This window comes from Phocoena phocoena, chromosome 2, assembly GCF_963924675.1.
Source record: "Phocoena phocoena chromosome 2, mPhoPho1.1, whole genome shotgun sequence".
NCBI lineage: Eukaryota > Metazoa > Chordata > Mammalia > Artiodactyla > Phocoenidae > Phocoena > Phocoena phocoena.
Window position 1 is genome coordinate 47,436,595 of NC_089220.1, and position 24,356 is coordinate 47,460,950.

Below are 24,356 nucleotides of genomic sequence, written 5' to 3' on the forward strand. Positions count from 1 at the left end.
TTTTTTTTTTTTAGCTGCCATGGATGGATAAGACAAAAAAAAAATCCAGCATTCAAAGACCCTAGGAACTTATTTTTCTAATCAATAAAAAAAAATAAAATCTTTTAGTAATTTTCAGCTATTTCCTATCATTTACCTATTGGAGCACTGATGAATGGACAAAATAAATATTGAAGTGAAGCTAAGTTTTTTATGGAATTATGGATTAAACAGTTATCTGAAAAAAAAAGTCTGCCAGGTAACTGCTCATTTACTTTACATCAAGTTGAGATTTTGATATATATCTCTATATATGCATCCCAACTTTATAATTCAAGATTGCAGTTAAATACTTCTAATTCATTTAAATTACCATGGTAATAAGACAATTATAAACCTTATATTTTCTTTAAAAGGACATGCTTAACATTTTCTGACATTACTTCTAAACTCAGATGAAGCACAAAATCCTCCCAAAACAAATAGTCTGCTCTGAAAGTTAGGTGGTTGAGAGTTGGTAGCAAAGGGTATCATGGTTTAATACTTCCACCACAGAGTAGATACAAATAAACAAAGGTAACTGCTGTTTAAACATCTGATAAGAAATTAACGGGAACCAATGGACTGAAATTACAAGGTAAGAATACTGCCATTCCAGTTTGAATATTTTCAATATTGAAGTTTCATACTTTCAAAATGGAAAATAAAGCAGTTCTCCTATGTTTTGATGCAATATCATTTTAAATTCTGTACCCAGGTGAATATTTAATGTTTAAAATTGGGTGCTGGGTCACTCATACATTACTCAAATATTCTAGAAAATAAATCGTGATTGGTTAAATGTACTGTAGTTAGCTATCACAAAACATCAGTGGAAACAGAGGAATTATAGAAATGGAACCAAACAGAAGAATAGGAAGAGCTACCAGAAGAACTAGTTGAACACTGGGTGGAAGAATGAAACCAAGATAAAACAAACTTGCAGTATTCTTATAGAAAGAATAAACTTTTTGTCCATATTAATTTGTACTCAAGAAGATGACAGTCCTTTTTTCTAGTGTTTGTGAGAGTCTTTAATATACAGTGCTGGGCAGGCACTTTAGTGCCAACATAAAAATTTCAGTGGTTAGAAAAAGTGGAAAATTACCAACTGTAAATTAATAACCAAACCTGTACTCTTGGCCAGACTACTAGAGAGGATATGTGTATTTAAGAAATTAATTTAGAAAATCTTAACTGCCTCATTTTTAAAACCTAAATGGACTATTACGAAGATTCTTTTAAGCCGTTTTTGTGGAATGAAGCATCACAGATTATTAGTTTGCAAAAGAGATCTTTGCTGACCTAACCAATAATGATCTATATACAGGAAAGTTGCTGGAATTTCTGAACACTCAATGCAAATCTTGACTATACTAGACCACCACACCCAATGACCTACTCACACAACAGAATACAAGACTACAATGGGATTGACAATAATGCTGTTATTTTCGGGTGGTAAAATAAGGAAGGGAAGGGAAATAAGAAGAGGAATACCACCTGGGGCAGCAGAATTAACGCTTAATTAACAAAGCAGTTTTGATTCACTGCCACTCTCCTGCTCTGCTGGATAAAAAAGCTTTTACTGTATTATTACACGTTAGGGAGGAAAGCGAAGTAGGTAACTTGCTACGTTACAAGTCCCATCAGTAAAGCACCTCAAGAGAGGACTGAGAAAAGTGAGATACAAAGGAGTTTTGTTTGTGCTACCCTAAATCACCAACTATAAAAAGTTAAAAACACTCCTCTCCTCCCCAACATCATACTTAAAATAGCAAAAATGTTTTTCTTAGAACAATTTTTATATGTATAAATAAAAACATGGAGAACCTAGGATCCCTAAAGTGACTTTGCTAATGCAAATTATGGGGGAAATTTGGATTAATGCAATGCCAAGAACTGATTACAACACTAATGTATAATACACTGAAGTCTCCCACAATCACTTTTCCCCAATAAATGCATCCTCAAAGAAAAGCATTTCTCTGAGCCAGAACAATCTCACAGAATCATTAAGACAACATAAAAATGGAGTAAATGCTCCATATTCCAAATAATTTACTAAGGTTTCTTCAAGCCTTAAGACTTTCAGTTTGAACTAATTTATGGTTTAAAAAAAATTACAGAAAAACGTTCAAAACTTTTCACTGTTCTACATACTAATTTAGAGGACGTGAGGATTTATTTTTTATATTTTCTAATGAGGCAAGGCACTTTTCTTTTTTGGGCTCTGTTTAGGAAAAAAATAGTGCTACACTGGTTTATTATATTCTATTTAGAACCATTTTGGACAAAGAAAAAACAGGCTACACAACTCAAAAGAACAAACACAACATTTGGCTTTTAAGAATGCTAAAGGAAAGTCACTTGAGTTTAAAACTCTCCTTGTTTTTGAGCATCTGGTATTACAAAGCAAAACATTTTCCTTTGTTCATTAAACTTTTTTTTCTATAGGATAAAATTAGGAAGGTAGTAGGAAAAGAAGCAATACTTGGATCATGTTAAAGTAAGGACAGATGGCTAATGTCATGATTTAAAGATTATTAAGATGGGATCAAGAAGTTTAAAAAAACTAAAAGATAATTAAGCTATTGAATTATATTAAAAAGAAATGTGGCAGATTCCTGCATTTGTTAATGTTTCTGTAAGAGGCTCCATCATAAAATTGAACTGTAAAATTATTTTTAAAATGTAATATGTAAAACAAAATGAATTTTTAGCAAACTTTAGGAAATTCTTTTGTTATAAATTACCCAGATTTTATAAACAAGTCCCCCCTAACTTGCATTTTGTTTAAAGTAACAACTTTATATCATACAAATAAATTTCAAGTATGAAAAGTGCATTATTGCAATAATACCTCTTTGCAAGTCCAAAATTCTTTGTTTATAATAAAACTGTAAAGAATTAAAAAAAAAAAAAAGGAATAAAACCATCAGTGCCATCTATTGCAGAAGTCCGACATCTTAAAATGTTGCTCAACAAGTTGCAGAGAAACACGTCTGGAAGCAACATATAAGTGAAAAGAAACTACTTGTGTTTTTACCATTTTACATTATTACTGTCTGTAGTATTTTCTCCTTCCCAAATAGAAATTCACATCCTCTATACTGTTGCTCTTCAGTCAGCCATTCTGTGCAGTCGCCACTTGCATGTTTCCAAAATCATCTTCTTCTTCATGTGTTCTCTTCAAACTGCCTAAAAGTTATTGAGTGAACATAACATATAATGGGAACTTAAATAAATAAATTCATTCATTAGAATGTTACAACTAGCAAAAGCTTCATTTTTCATGAAGTGTTACCATATATATGACTATGAAAATTCTATGACTGAATTTTTAGTAAACTGTTGTAAATTCTTTTGTTGTAAACAACCCAAAGAACTTTATATCTTCATAACATTTTCCCTCTTAAGAATTAAGTATTAAGGTATTTTATATAATGAACATTAATTTTTAAAAGTTTGAAAATAGAAATTTTAAAGGGATAACGGTTCACAATTGTTTGGTTACTGAATTTGTTTTTTAGGCTCCATAAACATGTGACTTAGGACACTGTACATCTGTACAATTTTATTTTGTAGATGTAATTATCCTTTTGCTTCCACAGATGCTGCCAAAAATATTTTTTCCACTGAAACTATGATTTTATTACCAACAAGTCTAGAGTTGGGAGAAAGGAAGCATGTAGCAGATAAGAGATTTTCTTTTATCTACTCTTCACATCAGAGTCTGCTAGTACAGAAATTTCCCACACAGAATCAGAGCTATCCCCATATGCCCAACAGTTATAATCAAGAAATTTGAGTCTCAATGGAGGAAAACTTTAGGGAACAACTGAACTGGTAGAGGGTTTGCTGTGTTATCTGCCTAACAATCGCATGACCTTAAACTTATGCCCTAAAGGTTGTGCTAAATCATGGTAATAATATTAATACAGAGGGTGGATTCCAACAGAAAACTAATGTTTCACTGTAAGATTAAAATTAAGGATAGAAATATAGTATTGATAGAATAGAGAAGAAAATATGCTAGCCATAAGTCTAAATACAGCGGTTGTAACAGTTTCAGATGCAGTGTTGCACCCGCATTCTAGGAAGGGAGGTAAGAGACATAGGTAACTAATACAAGGCAGAAAGTGAGGAGGTACAGATAAAGCTCTATGGCAGTTTTGAACTAGAGATTAGAGGAACAGTAAGTGAATCATCATGTTTTCTTGAGGTGATGACATCTGAACCAAGTTTTTATGGAGAGAGAGACTGAAGGTGATGCTTTCTAGGTGGAGAACAGAAGACACGCACAGGCAACCATTAGTAGTCCCATTTTCTGGACATATATAGAGGTACAGTGAGAGATACAAATAAAGATCAAAAGGGCCTTTAATTACTACCTATGATGTGTTTTCTTCAGTAGAAATTATGCCAGTGGGGACTTCCCTGGTGGTCCAGTGGTTAAGACTCCGCACTCCCAATGCAGGGGGCCCAGGTTCGATCCCTGGTCAGGGAACTAGATCCCACATGCATGCCGTAACTAAGAGCTCGCATGCCACAACTAAGGAGCCCGCGAGCCACAACTAAGGAGCCCACCTGCTGCAACTACAACCTGGGGCAACCAAATAAATAAATAAATATGAAAAAAAATTATGCCAATGAAGACTTTTATACAGGAAGAATATCACTATTAGAACTATCTTTCATGAAAGTAAGTCTGGCCACAATGTACAGAACAGACTAAATAACAAGAGTCGGAACAGGAGGCCAATATGGACCTGAACTTGACTGAAATTAAGGGTACTATAAAAAAGGAAGGGAATTCTAGGTACTGAGGAAACAGACCATCCCATTTTGGAAAATGATTAGATAGAAGTTGCAAAGAGTCAATGACAACTGGGAAGTTGAGCCTGAAGGATGGGTATATGGTATTATCACTAAGGAAGTGCAATATAGTGCTGGACTTGTGGAGCAGCCAGTGTTAAATTTCCAGGTCCAACACTAACCAGGTATGTAACCTGTTTCTCCTAACTTACAAGGTTGTAGGTTCAAATAAGACTGAAAGGAACTCTGGGAGAGAAAAACCATAAACTAAAAAAATTCCACGAACGCTCTAATAAAAAGAAAGGAGACAAAAAAGGGTACCAAGGTCTTGGAGAGGATGGCAAAAGTTAGGATTCTGAGAGCATGTCTGGATCATTAACTTTTAAAATGGGGGAGGGGACACTGCAATAGGGAAAGGAGAAAGGATTCAAATACTTACGGCAAGAGAAAAACTGAGGTAGCTTACATTTAGTCACCCTGCTTTTACTTACTAACCACCTTTCATTTTTAATAAGATCACCTAAAGTGTATTTAGGGCCTCATCTCCAGACCCCTCTTATTATTTTAATCTTTACAACACAGTTATACTGCTTAAAGATTTAAAACTCAACAAAGTAGAAATCTGATCTTCCAACCAACACGTTCTAATTAACTAGTAGTGTACACACAGAAGCTCAATATAATACATATTTAATTATAAATTTAAAATTTGAAATTATCTTATTTTAATTCAATAGTCCATCCAAAAATTTTCTAAACAATTTAAATTGTTCAGTGTAACTTGTTAATGAGCAAAAGATGCTTCTTCTCTTCTATTCTTCACTACCATCATCTTTCTTCCCAAATTTCTCCAAAATGAAAAAATCCTTACCTGTGGTGCCAGAATGAACAGATAACGACCTTTCTATCTGAAGTGGCGACATCATCTGTATTGTTAATTTCGCTAGGTAGATGGCTTCATATTCCTAGAAAAGATTTTAATTAACTTGAATATACATTTAAATTCTTAGATACCCAAAACAAAACAAAATTTTAAAAGTGTTGAATACATACATTATTGGTATTCTTAGTTTATACTGAAAACTCTGGTGCCATATTGCTGTAACAGAAAGGCTTAAAATTCCTATAATTTCATGTTTATTGATGAGACTATAAATCAAGTCAAGCAAATAGCTTGCACTAAGGCACTGTACATTGAACTGCCAGTCAGTATGTATTCTCTGCCACCAGGCATAAGCTATATGATCTCTGACTTCATCTGTTAAAACACATACATAACCCCAAAACCCAAACTGGCAATCTCATAGAATGATTATAAGAATAAAAAGAAATAAAATATTTTAAAAAATCAGATTAATATATGGCATTTAATTGATTCAAGTATATATTTGGTTCTAATTCCTTAAAATCAATAGTCCTCTACTTCCAGTTAAAGATGGAGTAATAAAGGCATTCCTATCCCTCTCCCCTTTCTGAAAACAAGAAATAGAGAACTCCTTATTCGAAGAAGCTAGGAAAAATCCATAACCCTGAATATGAGAAGAATGAAGAGAAAAGTAAGGAATTAATTATCAAATAAGTCAGGATACTGGCTACCTTTATGATGGCAGAAAGAGAATTATGATTAGAAAGAGGCCTCAAGAGGGCTTTTGGGATTCTGGCAAATGTTCAATTTCTTTACCTGGATGGCAGTTACATGGATGTTTATTCGCACTTTATGCATTTTTATATATGTGTATTATATTTCACAATAACATTAAAAAAAAATGGAACCAGACTAAGCTATGCACAAAAGACGCCTGACTGCGGATATCAGACAGAGTGGGTACAGCTGACAAACTAACAAGCCCTTGCCTAGTATGATACAGCCAGGAAGTGTGCATGGGCTGTGGGAGGAGGAAGGGCATATTAAGGAAAATGAGAACACCCACACCTGGCATTTCTGCAAGACGCAAGCGACGTGGAGGAGAAACTGGGTTGCATGTTGCCAAGCATCTGCTGATCTTGGTCAGCTGAAAGTAAAGGCTAAACTATTGATTCTCAAACCTGGCTATACCTGAGAATCACCTGAGGAGCCTTAAAACCTGTAGGTATATAGTCAACTCCTCTCCTCTCCCCCCAGAGATTCTCATTTAACTGGTATGGGTAACGTTCCACAGGTGATTCTAATGTGCATGCACTGTTTATCAATCTAAACAAGAAGAACCTGTGACAAAAGGGGCTCTTTTTTTTCCCACTCACTAAGTAGAGTCACCACTGGAGAAAAGTGTTGGTGAGAAAGTCTTCCAAGACAACTGGGAAAATTTAAACTGCCTACCTTTCCCCACCACTCCCCTGGTCCCTTTCCCACAACCTTATTGTTGGGCAAATAGCTTATCTAAGAAGAATGTCTCCAGTTCAAAGATGACCAATATCAAAAAGGAACCAATGTATGTCTTATGTAAAGATGTTTGCAAGGGAAAGAAAAGCAACATTATAACCAAAAGTCTATATATAAAGAACACTGCATGAAAACTACACCATGCAGCAGGTCAAAATTACAATTCTCCATGAAATCAATGAGAATACGGCATTTCTGAAATGAGTTCAAAGAAGAGATAAAAGGATTCATGGAAGAAATAGGACAATAAAAGAGATGACTATGCCATTTCCTACCATTTCAGAAAACAAACAGAACGCCCCTCTTAATCCTAGTTTCCCCTCCAACTACTGTTTCATTTCTGTTTTCCCCTTCTAAGCGTTAATTCCTGGAATTATCTATTCTTGCTGTTCACATTCCTCTCTTCCCATTTTCCTTTCAACTCTGAGCAATTATGTTCCTAATCTAATGTCAATTCTCAGCCCTTATCTTATTTAACCTGTTATCAACCTTTGAAACAGAGGGTCATTCCCCACTCTTCTAGCACCTTCTTCACTTGACTTCCCAAACACCAGACCATTCTGATTTTCTTCCTAACTCACTGGCCACTCTTTTCAGCCTCCTCTGCCGATTCCCCATCTCCACAATCTCTACATGCTGGGAATACATTAAGGTTCTGTTTTTGAAATCCTTCTCTATCCACACTCACTTCTCTAGTGATCTCATCCAGTTTCAAAGCTTTCAATAGCATCTATATATTGATAACCCCTAGAAATACAGTTCTTTCTCATGAAATCCAGGCTTATATGTATACCTGCCCACTATCTAATAGCTCTCTCAACCTTAACATGACCAAAACCGACTCTTGATTTTACTCCCTTCAAATTTCATGCAGTTTCTCCCATACAAGCAAGTAGCAGTTCCTCTTCCAGTGTTCAGGCTACAAGGCTTAAATTCATCCCAATCTCTCTTCACATCCAATCCATCAGCAAATTCCGTCAGTTCTACTGTCAAATAAATCCAGCATCTGATCTCTTCTCACCTCTCCCCCTGCAACCACTTTGATTCAAACCAACACTCTCTTGACTCCATCACTGCAACAGCCTCTTAACTCAAGCACCTGCTTCTGCCCAAACCCCAACAAACCCCTACAGTATATACACAGTATACTATATTCAACACAGCAGCAGGCAATCTGAAGTTGTTCCTTCACTTAAAATAAAAGCCAAAGGCCTTACTTATAATGGCCTACAAACACCTGTCATGTGGCCCCTTACCTCCCAGCTTTAATCTCCTACCATTATTTGCTTACTCTGTTGCAGCCACACTGACCTTCTTGCACTTCTCGAAAATACTATGCTTACTCCCATTTCAAGGCACTTGCTCGTATATTCCTGCTACCTAGAATGCCTTCCCCCCAATATCAGCACAGCTTGTTCTCCTAATTTCTCCAGGTCTCTGCTCAAATATCATTTTTGCAATAAGGCCTTTTCCGATCACCGTTTAAAAATGCAATTCATGTCGCATCTCCTTATATGGCCTTATTTCTTCCTCCCTTATTTTTCTCTGTGACCCATTACTATCTGATCTTCTACATTTTACTTTGTTTACTGTTTAATTCTCTCATTAGAATAGGTTTCATGAGGTCAGAGATTTCTATTTTTTTCTCTGCTTTATTGCCATTGCCTAGAACAATGCCAAATAAACATCTGATGAAACAATGTCATATGGGAAAGGGAGGAAAAGCTTGAGAAAAATCAAGCCAAGAGAAAAGAACAAAGTTGAAAATAATTACAGAGAAAATGGAAGATATGGAAGAAAAAGGGAACCAAAATAAAATATGTCTCTGGGAGAAAAAAACAGGCAAATGAAACAGAACAACAAAAACAGAAGCCAAATACATAGTAGAAGAAAACTTTCTGAAATAAGGGAAGGTGTCAATCTGTAAGTCCTAAGGGCATACTAAGACTGAGAAGTTAATATAGAACAATCAACAAGATATACCTTGACAAAGCATCCTATGTTCATCCAGACAACACCTCCTCCTCCCAATCAAGTCTTTTAAGGGGGAAAAATTTTAAATTAGGCTCCCCTCAGCCTTCTCTGGAGCAATATTCAATGTCAGGTCTGTGTACAAACCCATAAGGGAAAAAGTATTAAACAAAAAATTTTTATCTAGCCAATTGTCATTCAAACATAAGAGCAACAGAATAATATTTTCCAAAATGCCAGGACTTAGGGAATATAGTTTCCAAGAACTCTTCTTGAAAATAATGCTCAAAGACAAACTCCAGTAGTTGAATAAAGAAGGTAGAATCCTATTTAAATGTAGAACTAAGGATGAACAACTAGAAAATGTGGTTATAGGATAGAATATAAATATTATAATCTGTAACAATGTAGAAAAAGTATAATCTTTTTTTTAAAAAAAGGAGGTGGCAGGACATATAACAGGAGGTAGTTTAAGTAGATGATCTTATATTGCTAAGTAACAAGAGGTATAATATTTAAATATTTTTAAAGGTATAAGAGGTAACTCCTAGAAGAACTAAGACTAATAACAAAACAGGTAGTGGAGGGGAAGGAGGAAACAAGTAGAGGTATATAAATTTTTATCTTTTATAGTGGAAATCAACTGATAGTTATTTAAAAGTGATAACTCAAGAAACATATGTATATACTATAAAGTTACAATTGTGCCCATTAGAACTAAAAACAATAAACTTAAAAATTATCAAAAGAATACAAACATACAAAAAATTCATAAACTATAGTGAAAAGTTTTAAAAAGATGCATTTAAAAGAGAAAGCGTGACATGAAATAAAATGACAGACAAAAGTATGTATCATTTTTAGTGCAAGAAAGTGGGATAAATTCACCTATTAAAGAAAAATACTGATAACAAATCAAATAGCAAAATCCAGCCATAGACCATATATAGGAAATGCATCTAAAACAAAGTGATTTAGAAAGGTGGAAAGAAAAGTAATGCAGAAACTCACAAGGCAAATACAAACAATATTACACAAGGTTAATTTCAAAGTAAAATAATTGAATGGAGGAATAATGAATATATAACTACAATGAAGATCTAACTTGAATTTTATCTACCAAATAACACAGTACCAAAATTGGCAAAGACACTAGAAGAACTAAAGAAAAAATAAACAGAAATATAATAAAGTAAAGGAGTTTCAATTCACCTCTCAGCCCAAGACAGACGAATCAAACAAATACTATCAGCCCTCTATGCACGGATGCAGAACCCACAGATACAGAGGACTGACTGTACTGTGCCATTTTATATAAGATTTGGAATTCACGGGGCAGTGGGGGTGGGGGGTGGGTGTCCTGAAACCAATCTCCCACGATACTGAGGGACGACTGTATATTGAACTTTATGCCCTGAAAACAGAGAATACATCTTCTTTTCAAGTGCCCAGGAGACAGTCGTAATAACAACTGTATATTAGGCCATGAAGAAAACATTAAAAAATTCAAGAAGTAAATAGTATTAGAAATGAACAAAAATAGAAAATAAACCTTGTCACCTATATAGTTTTTTTTTTAAAAAAACCTCTCAAACAAATGTTAAGTAAAAAATAAAATCAAAAGTGAAATCACAGAATATCAAGCTATAACAATAATAAAAATATTGCATAGCAGAATCTATGTACGATATGTAGAATATGGCTAAAGCAATTCTAAGAGGATAATTCATAGTCTTGAATTCTTGAAAGAATGAAAAACTAAGCTTTCAACTCAGGAAATTCACTAAAGAATAACAGCAGCAGCAGCACGAACAACAAAAACCTAAGGAAAGCAGAAAGCAAGGAGAAATTCAAATACAAAGAAGTTATATAAACTAACCAGATCAAGGAAAAAAGAAAGCACAGATACACAAAATTGAAAAAAGAATGGAAAAATATTTTCCTCAATTTTATCTCAAATCCTATGAAATGAATGATTATATAGGAGATTATGAAACCATCCAAAGTGACCTGAGGAGTATATGAAAATCAGACTTAACCTACCAAATGAAGAAAAGCTGTCCAAGAATTGGTCCACCCTCAAAATACACAAATGAATGAAATAATGAATAACTGAATTAAATTAAAAAATCAAGGTCCAATGATTTCACAAGTACCATATATCAGAACACCAAGAAGCCCATAACTCCAATCTAATTTACATTGTTCTAGAGCACATAAAGAGAAAGCAAGTTTCCATTTTAAAAATAAGAATCATGTGATAAACACCCAAACCAGAAGAGGGTAGTACAGAAGAAAATTACAAACCAATATCACTTATTCAACTAATTCCAAAATCTTAAAAAAAATACTGACAAATAGAATCTAGCAAAACATTCATGGAACATAGTGTACCATAACCAAGTGAGATCCATTTGTGAACCAAAATGATGATTCAAAATTAAGAAATCTAGCATAATGTGATCCAATAATTCAACTCACCATATTAATGGCTTAAAGGAGTAAAACTACAGTCATTCCATTAAAAAAAATTTTTTTAAGCTAAAACTCAACATCTATTCCTGGTAAAAACTCTGTACATCGGCACAGATGAATACACACACACACACACACACACACACACACACACACTCACACACACACACAGTGCAATACTAGAAGCACTGACACTGAAATCAAGAATAAAGTACAAGTACTATACCACTATTACTTATCATGGTTCTGATACAATGACCATCCAATGAGAAAGAAAAAAAAATTAGAAAAGTTGCAAAATTATTATGATTTGGAGATGAAAACCTAAGACAATTAGAAAATTTTTCAGAATTGTTTAGAGTTTAATGCCAACTGAAAACAATAAAAATCAACAGCTTTCCTATATATAAGTAAGTAATTAGAAAACATACTGAAGGAAAAAAACATTTTATTTATAATGGGAATAAAAGAAAATAGGAATAAATTTCATAAGAAATGCATATATTCTATATAAAGAAAACTTTAAAACACTAAAAGACATAGAAATTGACTTGAATAAATGGAACATACTCTTAGAGAGGAACATACTGAGAAAAATTTAAAGGTGTCAATTCCTTCTTAACTGTGAATGTAGAGATAATGTTATTAAAAACAACTACAGGACTCTTTCCAGTAAAGTTCACACCAAAAAATAAGTGTTAAGAACATACCAGGAAAATTCCAGAAAAAACATTAATGAGGGGATCTTGATTAAATTACTTGATATAAGTTATATAAATTACTTACATAATATTATAGTATTTAAAATTGTTTGATACAAGTGCGGCAATAAGCAGATCAATGGAACAAAATACAAGGTCAGAAACAGACTCAAGTATAGATCAGAATTTGGTATATAATAAAAATGGCATTTCAAATCAGTTGGATAAAGACAGATTTTCTTAATATACAGAGTCCTTACAAGCCAATGAGAAAAAGACCAACAACCTGATAGAAAAATAGGCAAATCAGAAGGAGTTGCCACTTTTACCACCATAACAATGATCAAGAAGTTTCATAAAACACTTTCACTATTGGTATTGATTAGGTATGGGTAAACAGGTACCCCTTGTTTCCTTAAGCCTTTTTAGAGGCAATATGGCAACATTAAATTTCAAATGCCCCCAGCAATTCTACTCTGATCAGTTATCATACAGGTACATTCACACATGTAAACAAAGATGTACCTACCAGGATATTCTTTCCAATGTTGTTTAAAATCATGAAAGGCTGGAAACAATCTAAAGGTCCATGTATAAGCAATTGATCATATAAAACTGCAATACATACATACATCTATGTACATATACACATAAAAATATTATGCAGGTAGAGCTATATGTGATCTTCAAGATATACTATTAAGGAGACTTACTTTTCAAGTATTCTTCTTAGGCATTATTGAATTTTTATTTTTTTAACCGTATTTTTTTCTCTTTTAAATGAAGTAAAAACTAAAAGTGAATTAAAAATAAAAAGGAAGTAAAATTTAAAGTTTGGTAACTGAGACAACCCATTTTGTAGTGCTCTTGATGTCTCAATGTAAGATTTATTCCTGCATAACTGGATAGAATCAGCCAGAGCACATTCTTCAACCTATGATTTTCCTTCTTGGAAAAAAATCAAATAAATTAATCAGATAAATTCACAAGTTTACTTTACTGTCTTTTTAGTGCATCTTCTAGGCATCATCAAAATGTGAAAGAATATGGAAAAGATAAAGCATATAAAACAGAAAAAGCTGCTATACATAATACATTTAGAATCAAAACTCTTATGCTCTGTATGTGTGATTAAAATAAAGAAGTAATTGAAGACATTTCTAACATCAATTATTTTACTTTAGGTTGAAAAATGTGCCTTTAACTCTTTTTTTCTTGTTAACGGTAGCTTTTAAGAAAATATTGATAATTTTAAATACAGATGTAAACTTGAACAAAGAATCAAATTAATCAGGTTATGGCAATTTTTAAGTATTTACAAAGTAAATACTACAACTAAATTACATGAACATAAGATTTTAACTATCCTACTTTCTGACTGCCTTAAAGAGGAAGAAGAGAGAAGTCACCTGAAGCTGATGGACAAATCCAGCATTAGGATTAATACAAAATCTTCTTTCTTGAACGTAAGCAAATGCATCTCTGAAAACAAAAAAAGAAAACTAAAGCGATAATATTATTTCATGAATTAATCTCAATTTTTCCAGAATTTATCTAAAATATGAACTTACCTAACAATTTACCTAAAATAGAAAATCATAATCATACAGCTTGTACTACAGAGAAGTAGTGAATTGTAGTGGAAAAACTGAAAGCATGGGCAGACTAAGTATCACAATTCGTTTGCTTCCCAGCTGTGTGTCCTAGAAGGGGACACTTCTCAGCTTCTCTAAGCTTTATTTTTCTCAACTGTAAATTAGGCATTATAATAATTCCTATCTTGAAGCACTACTGTAAAGATGGAAGATAATAAGTATAACACATCGTGTACAGCAACTGTCACACAGTTCATGCTCAGATACTATTACTGGTTAATAAATGAGAAGTATAGGGACTTCCGTGTGTTGTTGAGATAAAAGTGCCTAGAATAGTATCTGGCACATGGCAGAAACCCAATAAATGGAAGTTATTTTCACTATTAATATTATTACTGATACATCACCAAATAATAAAGAGAATATATAAAACAAAATCTACCAGGCATTAATCATTTTCAGTTAAATAAAAGCACTTGTATTCAAATAATATTTAACAATTAACACTTTTAAGCAAACTTTTCCATTATAATTTTTAGATAAAAAATACCAAATAAACTAAAGCATTTGGGACTTCCCTGGTGGCACAGTGGTTAAGAATCTGCCTGTAGGGTTTCCCTGGTGGCGCAGTGGTTGAGAGTCCGCCTGCCGATGCAGGGGACACGGGTTCGTGCCCCGGTCTGGGAAGATCCCACATGCCGCGGAGCGGCTAGGCCCGTGAGCCATGGCCGCTGAGTCTGCGCGTCCGGAGCCTGTGCTCCGCAACGGGAGAGGCCACAACAGTGAGAGGCCCGCATACCGCAAAAAAAAAAAAAAAATCTGTCTGCCAATGCAGGGGACACGGGTTCCATCCCTGGTCCGGGAAGATCCCACATGCTGTGGAACAACTAAGTTCATGCACCACAACTACTGAGCCTGCGCTCTAGAGCCCGCAAGCCACAACTACTGAAGCCCACGCACCTAGAGTCCGTGCTCCGCAACAAGAGAAGCCACCGCAATGAGAAGCCCACGCACTGCAACGAAGAGTAGCCCCCGCTCGCCCCAACTAGAGAAAGCCCACGTGCAGCAACAAAGACCCAACGCAGCCAAAAATAAATAAATTAATTAATTAATTAAAGATAACTTGGCAAAAAATAAACCACTAAAGCATCTGAATGTCTACTGTATGTGAGACATGTGGATCCAATGATGAACGTAGCTCAAATGGAGAGGGTTAATGGGGAACACAGCATTAGAATGGAGAGATCGATAGGGGCATGTCATGTGAAGTTTCATTGGCCATGTTAAGAATTATTAAGGATCAGAAACCTTTGAAAGCTTTTTAGGGTAAGGTAACATATGATCAGATTTATCTTTTGAGAAAATCATTCTCACTGTGGTGTGGAGAACAGAACAGACTAGAGAAGGAAAGAAAACATGAGACCACTAAGAAGGTGACTACTGGAAGAGTCCAAAGAAAACATGACTAGAGCTTGGATTAGGGAAATTAAATAATGATAAAGAGAAAGAGCCAGATTCAAGGAATATTTTCAGACAAAAAACAGACAGGATTTGGTAAAGGATCAGTTTTGGACATGGGGAGTGAAAGAGAAGGAGGTATCAATGATTACAACAGATTTCTAACTTGTACAAGACACACTAAGAAAGAAAATACTGTACATTGGCCAGTTTTCTTGGTTTGTTTTAGGGTGAAAAGTTCATCAGCCTGTCTCTCTCTCTCTCTCTCTCTCTCTCTCTCTCTCTCTTTTGTCTATGCAATATGCTTGGAACAGATGATTTTGGATGAGACAAACAATGAGTTGTGAACAGACACTAAAACAATTCTTAGGTAATTTTTCATCCAACTACTGTTAAAGGAAAACATAATAATCTTAAACAAAGAAGCAATTACATCTTTGTCTAAGAGTTTTTAAACTCAGATTAACCAATTCCCTAGTAGTAAGCAAGCAGTTTTCCATGGGTTATTCCAACTATAATTATCTTTGGTTAAAATAACAAGAGTTAGCACTAGCTCCATAAAATAACAAACATTAGCCTAAGTGGATCTATACAAGGTAGACAAGCTACAAGGATTAAGAGACTTAACCATGGGATAAAAGGGCCTGCCTAATCAAACATGACTAGATGACAAAATCAGGAGATTATTAACTTAAATCTCCTAAACCGTCTCCATTAAGCTTTATTTTAATGAGAATCTAAATTGTGGCTGAGTTTCAGAGTACTTTCTTACCTGTACTTCATTCCAAATGTTTCCATAATGTATGCAATAACAAAGGCAGCACTGAAGAGGGGGAAAAAATTTTTAGAAAAAAACAGAAAACACAACTCATTAATTAAATGCAAAAGAAAGAAAGATTATCTCTAACTTCATACCTCCTGGAGATCCCTGCATTCCCATGGACAAGAACTTTTCCTGAAAAACAAGAAATAGTTATTCTGATAGAAAGATACCTGATTCAGCAGCTAAAATATATTGAAACTATGTATCATACTACAATAAATCTTTTCTTAAACATTTTATGTATTTTATACATACAACTTGGATACTTATTAATTTTCAAATCCTTGAATTTATTTATATTAACTGTGTGGAGATTACAGTAGACTTTTAGGTTAAAGAGATTTAAAGCTGACCCAGAACATGAAAAATAGTTCTATAGAGATATTTAAGAAAGCCTATCCAAATGAAACAAGAAGTTAGGAAAATACAGATTTGGGAAGTCTATTATACATAAATGCAGAATATGAAAGTTGTAATTAAGACAAATACTAACTAAAAAATTAACTATCATAAATAATCTCCTAAAAATAAATGTAAGCTAAGTAAAGGAATATTATTTACCTCCACTTTGTAAGCTCCCATCAATAAATTCTTTAGTCTGAAGGCAAAAGACAATGTGTTATAATAAAACATGTGGAGTAACATAAGCATAAAATACATACATACATACATACAGTGAAACAAAATATACTGAAAGTAATTTCCTGATTATTTATATGAATAAAAATTACTTTATGTCAAAAATCTCCAAAATGCTGCAAATACAACTATTACAAGTTTAAATATTAGTTTGAATTTAAGAAATCTGAAGTGTGATTTCTCAAATATTTGGAGATCATAAAAAGGTTTTAAAAATAATAAATATTTTAAAAAATATAATCCCACAATTTTCAGACATAACAAAGTAAAAGTAGTATAGGAGAAAATCATGTTTCATTAAGTTTTAGAACCACAATTAAGCAGGTCAAATCATAAATAAATTTTAAATAATATTAAAATATTGATACCTACCATGGGGAAAAAACGTATTATATTTTCAACTGGATTATCTGCAATATCCAAGACTAAATATCTGAAAATAGAATATTTTGTGATAAGCACATTTTCAGATAAAACTCTCTTCATATATAAAAAATATGAAAATTTCTTGGCAACCATGAAAATAATGCAAAACAACTTTCAAAATACCGTATTCCCAAGAACCGAGCCATAGACTTTATACTGCTTGAAGGCATAGATAGCATTTAAAGCCTTAAGTAACACGTTAACATTTCTCTGATATCTTATTATTTAAAAAAATCTATCTGCTTAAAATAGAAAAATCACAAGTAGGAAGAAACCTTCCTCTAGATCAGAGTGGACCTGGAAAATAAAGACAAGAATTGCCTGTTTTCCTTATTGTTATTCTTCTATTTCTACCAACTTCCCTAGGACTAAAAGACTTTTCTCTGGATGGCCCTGCCACCTTTCCTCACAACCCTAGAGAGGACAATTCAGAGGAAGATCAAAGTCTGAGAGAGAAGAAACTAACCAAAACAGAAGGCAGCAGTCTGACAGAGCCGTGAGTCAAACATTCATTGTTTGAACTAACCTTCAGTAGAGCAACAAGCAACAAAAGACCACCTGTCCTGGAATTTTACACCTTCAAAAACATTTAAAATAAGTCATTTTGATATACTAGCCTTAATTTGTGAAAATCTTCTATTTCTGGAAATTCCCTGGCGGTTCAGTGGTTAGGACTTGGTGCTTTCACTGCTGGGACCCTGGGTTTGAACCCTGGTTAGGAAACTAAGATCCCGCAAGCCGCGTGGTACGGCCAAAAATAAAAAATAAAAACTTCCATTTCTAACCTATCCAACACCACCTGTTTATTAACACAACTTAGTTAAGTAATTAAGTTATAAAATTTAAAGTCAATATTGCTTTAATGATCATTTTGGTGGCAGCAACTTCAATAAATTCAGAGCTTATCACACAGAAGCTGTATCCAGGACATTTTGGCACTAAAAACAAAAATTCTATACAAATTAGAAAGCTATGTAGTATGGCATTTTAAAATATAACATTTTCATTTTCTTTAATATACACAAGTCTATATGTGTGTATACATAATACACATATACAGCAGAAAAAGTTTAGAAGGAAATATACCAAAATGTTAAAGTTATGTTCCTCTGGGTTGTGTATTTATGGATAACTTTTAAAATATTTTTCTTGGTGTCATTCTGTATTTTCCAACATATCTATAAAGAACAAGTATTTCTTCTGCAATTAGAAAAAGTTAAATCTATTTTATTTTAGATTACAGATAGTCCCTTTTTAAAACTAGTTTTTTTGTTTGTTTTTTTTTGCGGTACGCGGGTCTCTCACTGTTGTGGCCTCTCCCGTTGTGGAACACAGGCTCCAGACGTGCAGGCTCAGCAGCCATGGCTCACGGGCCCAGCCGCTCCGCGGCATGTGGGATCCTCCCAGACCAGGGCAAGAACCCATGTCCCCTGCATCGGCAGGTGGACTCTCAACCACTGCGCCACCAGGGAAGTCCCTAAAACTAGTTTTTATTAACTGAAAAATGTGTACACACAATAAAAAATTCTAACGGTATAAAGACATCTGCAATGAAACCTAATGTCTCTCTACCATCCCAGACCCTAAATTTCCCTTCTCAGAAGTAACTACTATCAAGTTTCTAGTCTGTCAGTCCAGAAATTTTCTATGCACATACAAGAATATATGCCTAATGTACTGCATATATTTTTAAACACATGGGTCTGCATCTTGCTGTTTTCATTTAATAAATCTTGAAGATTAGTCCATATCAGCACACATAGAAATACTTCATTCTTTTTCATGGTTACAGTATTCTACTGTGTATTCACACAGTATATTTTATAGTCTCTTATACTGATGGACATTCAGGTTGCTTTCATTTTTACAAACAATAAAGCAGAACATTAAAACAGTTTTAACATATATGCTTTTATACAAATATTTCTAGAATGATATCAAAAAAAAAGAGTTAATAGCAGCTGCCTCCTAGCTAGAGATAGACTAGGTAGCTGGGTTTAGGGGAGCAAAGAGACATTTTCCTTATATATCTTTTTGACCCTTTGGCCTTTGTATCATGTGTAATATATGCTTTATTTTTTTAAATGAAGCTAAAACAAAGAACATTAAAAACCATCAGATGCTCAACCTCATCATTTTAAGATAAATGAGAAAGGCAAATTAAAACTACAACAAGACACCTTTTTTACTCTAGGAGATTGGGAAAAATTTTTAATGTTTTATAATTTTGTTGTAGAGAGATACCAAGGAAAGAGTACCTCTCATTTACTTCACAGTGGGAATGTAAACTGATACAACTCACTGGAGGGCAATTTGTAACATCTATTAAAATTTAAATGCTCACGTTCTTTAATCCAGCAATTCCACCTCTACAAATTTATCCTATTGATGCATTCACATATGAATTAAATGATATATACAGGGATACTCACTACATTAGCAAAAGTCTGGAAACAATCTAAATGTCCAACAAGAGGAGATGGGTTGAATAAATTTTAGTACAGTAATACAACGGATTACTGTGCAACTTAAAAAGAATAATGCGGGAGTTCCCTGGTAGCCTTGTGGTTAGGATTCTGGGCTTTCACTGGTCGGGGAACTGAGATCCCGCAAGCTGTGCAGTGTGGGGGGAAAAAAAAAGAAGAATGCAGCTAAGAAATAATATGAAGCCATCTCCAAAATACATAATTTTTAAAAAAGGCTAACTTGATCTGTAAGAATATGTTTATATATGTAACATAGCTCTGGAAACGTACTCAAAAACAACGGATACCTGCAGGGAGGAGAATTGAGTATCTAGGGGACAGGAATAGGGAAACCTACTTTTCAGTATACATGTTTTTGAACATTTAGAATTCCACATCCTGTGCATGAATTACTTTTAAAAAATATTTTAAAGGAAGTTTATTCTTTAAATGATGTACTGTATGACCCATCTTTATAAAACATATATATACAGGAGAAAAATCCGATATAATAAAATCAACTTGAAATAAAAACATGTTTGCTACCCTTAACATTTTTATAAATTATAGCAACAATTCTTACCTAAATAATTGTTGAAAGTTGGGTTTAATAAAGTTTGCTTCAATATTTTGTCTTATACATATTATATGAGTTATTCCATGTTTCTGTAGTATAGGTAGCTATAAAAAAAAAGGGAGAGAAATAGTTTAAAATACAAAACATCATCTTATTGTAAAACAGATATTTGAAAATATACAGGACTCAACTTTAGAACTAATGTAGCCACATCTGAGCTTTAAGTACAGGGGATCAAAGCTAATTTCATAATAACATACCTGAAGTGATCAGCAAAATATTTCAATGATTCAAGGACTACATGTCCTCAAAAGGCTAACAGGATTATTTTATATCTATAATTTCAGAGCTTGATATGACCTTAAAGATAATTTATTTGGGAAACAATACTATACCTTCATTATATACCTTATTGTACACTTTGACCTTTGTATCCTGTGTAATATACTTTATTACTTATTTATAATTTACAGTTATATACTCTTTATTATTTATTTATAATACTATATAGTGGTTAAAAGCATGGGCTTTGGAGTCATGAGAGCCCAAGCTCTAGATCCTAGCTCTGCTAATGATCTGAGCACCGTGGCTCAATTTTCTCACACGAAAATAAGGAAAACCCTACCTATTCACTTGAGTGGTTGTGAGAATTATATAAGAAAATATGTTTGGCATACTGCCTGGGACACACAGCAAGGGTTTTCAGTAAATGGCAGTTACATATATTGACTACAATTTTTATTTTTTAGAGAGGACTACTATGACATAAGCAGTTGTTCAACATCACTGATCTCTAGACTACTCCCTGCCTCTCCCAGTACACTTTTTCTACTGTAAGCCAGAATTAAGTTATAAAATTCACAAAATCTAATTAATCTTTTAAGGTTTAAAAATTCTTCTAAAGTTAAAACTGGCAACTCCAAAGTATATTATATTCTGTGGTGCCTTTGGGCTCTACATTTAAAACAATTTAACATGACAACTCTAAGAACTATCAAATAATTTGTATTTGCAAGTGACTATAGGTTTCAGTGAAATTTACAGGTGACTTTTTTTTTTTTTGCTGTATGCGGGCCTCTCACTGTTGTGGCCTCTCCCGTTGCGGAGCACAGGCTCTGGACTTGCAGGCTCAACGGCCATGGCTCACGGGCCCAGCCGCTCCACGGCATGTGGGATCTTCCCAGACCGGGGCACGAACCTGTGTCCCCTGTATCGGCAGGCGGACTCTCAGCCACTGCGCCACCAGGGAAGCCCGAAAATGTGGTTTTTAAATGTTAATTTTTGCAGCTAGGTTTCCTATGTCTAGCATAGATTAGAGTTAAATTATCTTTGTATTTTCTGAGTATATCCTGAGACAGGGGAAAGGAGGTAAGCATTTGGTAGGATTAACAATGAATCAATGGTGACTTCCCTGGTGGTCCAATGGTTAAGACTTCACCTTCCGATGCAGGGGGTGCAGGTTCGATCCTTGGTCGGGGAGCTAAGATCCCACATGCCTCGTGGCCAAAAAGCCAAAAAACATTAAAAAAGAAGCAATACTGTAACAAATTCAATAAAAACTTAAAAAAAAAAATGGCCCACATTAAAAAAAAAAATCTTAAAAAAAAAAATCAACGTTCCGTATTCACATTTACGGAAACTCCAAAGTAAATTCAATATTCATTCCTTTGTTTATGATTGATCTATGATATGTGAAGTTTTCATATCTACTCTATTAATGTGGGAAACTACAAGAAGACATATATAAAATTAGGGATAAAATGTTTTAACAAGCCTGGAAGGCACATTAGATTACTAAGTGAAAAACAAACCTTAAGATAGAACCCAAAAGTAATAGCACACAAAATAGTTTTTACTTTTCAACAGAATTTCACTTATACAAAGCAAATTATGACCTTATCTCATACCTAGAAACAATAGAAAAATTTTAGAAAAAGAAATGGTTCACTACTTACAAGGAGCCTAAATATGTCCCTTTTATTAAAACTGTATTTGAATGTAATAAAAGATAGGCTAAACTAAGCGAGTTTATTAGAACAGGAGTTTATTCCCTAAGGTTTCTTTATCTCCGTTATTCTTTTGTTACTTTTTTGGATGATGAAATGAAAAGAAATATGGGCTGTACTATAATGACTCATGGTGGGAAATAATCAAATTTTGCCATAGAAGCTTTTCTTCAGTCCAATGCAACTTATGGTGAAATTAGGGGGGAGAGATTTTGAGATGATAGATCTGTAAACAAACACTTATAAATTAATGTGAGAAAGAGTATAACAGGTATATTTATAAAGTGCAGTGAGAATACAAAAAGCAAATAGTCTAAAATCATCCTGAAGGCCAGTATTTGTGAATATTACATTATTTGGGCATAACTTTGTTTTTACAAAGTAAGTCACAGTTAATTCTATAGTTATCTACCATATTCTTTCCTTAGTATTTATTTACATATTTTATCAACGTCCCACCTTTCCAAGTTAGCTGTAGGCCATCAAAATGACTAGGGTTACTCTTAGATAGTCCTCAACAGTCAAAAAGCCTTCCAGTACCAAAAGGAATGACATTAACTTTAAAAAACTCCCAATCACCTAAAATTCGTAAATACATCAAATTATTTCATAAAAGCTTTAAATACTACAGTTTTTATAAAACCTACTGCAGGTAAGTATCAGACACAAGAACACTGACTTCTAAATAGGCAGGTTATTAGGGAAAACATTTGTGACACAATGTTTCACATTATAATTCAAAGAGAATTAGCACTGTCATAATTCATAGGGCTGAATCCTCTAGAAGTGACAATAACACTGTTACATATATTTGAATGAGATCTACCCTTTTAACTGTGTAACTGAAGAAATACATTTCAGGTTAACTATATAGGACATCTAGATATATAGTACAATACTTTACAACCTGGAACATCCAGACCTCTAAAGTCTGGAAGAACAGAAGATTTGAGTCACTTCAATTAAAATGTGTGGGTGTGTATGAGTGCATTCGTATACACTTGTGCACACACACTCTCTTACCCTTTAACTAAAATGTTAAATAACCTTATTTTGTGATTTAATTGTATCTCATATTTTTCAGAAACTATGATTAGCAATTACAGATGTCTAGTATCTTAGAGGGTAAATAAATTATTAAAGGTCAGTTTTCAGTAAGTCTTTTAAATACATGGATTTCACGAGGAAAAAAATACAAAAACTCATTTGTGATTTGTGGTTAAACATGAGAATCACTGGTCCAGTAAAATTTGGAAAGAACTAGGTGCTCCAGAGTGACAACTACTGTTGATATGCTATATCGGTGCACCCTTCCTCAAATAAAACTCTTTCTACTAAAAAATTTTACTCCAAATAGTTGGTTAATAAGGTCTCTTGATGAATCTAATCTAAAGTTCTTACCTTGCTTTTCATGGCAGAAGAATATGGGCCTAAAAACAATCCAGGCAAAATTTCCTAGGAAAAAAAATTGAGCTATTTACCATCAGCAATTTAAATCTATACAAAATATGTACCATATAAGTGGATTAGCTGAGTGTTTTCATAGCTGTTATAATAATTTGCTAAAAAGCTTGTTATTTAGGGAGTATTTTCTAGCCACACTGAGCAAGTGACTGGGAAGAGAAATGCAGATGTGCTTTATATAATCAAATGACGTATTTAAAGTTGAAATGTAGTCCTGAAAAGTCAGATATTTGAACTTCCATAGAGCTTTTTTTGTTGCGGAGCACAGGCTCCGGATGCGTAGGCTCAGCGGCCATGGCTCACGGGCCCAGCCGCTCCATGGCATGTGGGATCTTCCTGGACCGGGGCACGAACCCCTGTCCCTTGCATCAGCAGGCGGACTCTCAACCACTGCGCCACCAGGGAAGCCCTCCATTGTGCTTTTTATAAGCAGTTTGAGTAGAATTACTATATTGTATTGTTGTCTTTTAGATTACTAAAACACCCGTAATTTTATTTCTATTCTCTATTATAGTTTAGAAATAAAATAGGTATAAAGAA

At 33.9% G+C, this 24,356-nt stretch overlaps 1 protein-coding gene and 1 non-coding gene across 2 annotated transcripts in view; one reads left to right on the forward strand and one right to left on the reverse strand.

Annotated features, from left to right (window-relative positions):
* Nucleotides 1–3,035: 3,035 nt before the first annotated feature.
* Nucleotides 3,036–24,356, reverse strand: part of STYX (serine/threonine/tyrosine interacting protein) — a 28,312-nt gene continuing 6,991 nt past the window's right edge. The window contains exons 3-11 of the mRNA XM_065872170.1: nt 23,754–23,807; nt 20,353–20,450; nt 17,251–17,311; nt 16,801–16,837; nt 16,332–16,371; nt 16,189–16,239; nt 13,773–13,845; nt 5,708–5,801; nt 3,036–3,219 (exon numbers count right to left, since the gene is read on the reverse strand). Coding sequence (XP_065728242.1) covers nt 3,146–3,219; nt 5,708–5,801; nt 13,773–13,845; nt 16,189–16,239; nt 16,332–16,371; nt 16,801–16,837; nt 17,251–17,311; nt 20,353–20,450; nt 23,754–23,807 — 582 coding nt within the window. The 3' untranslated portion in view covers nt 3,036–3,145. The remainder of the gene's footprint in view (nt 3,220–5,707; nt 5,802–13,772; nt 13,846–16,188; nt 16,240–16,331; nt 16,372–16,800; nt 16,838–17,250; nt 17,312–20,352; nt 20,451–23,753; nt 23,808–24,356) is intronic.
* Nucleotides 4,456–4,528, forward strand: TRNAG-CCC (transfer RNA glycine (anticodon CCC)). The gene has a single exon. It is a non-coding gene; the product is annotated as a tRNA-Gly (tRNA).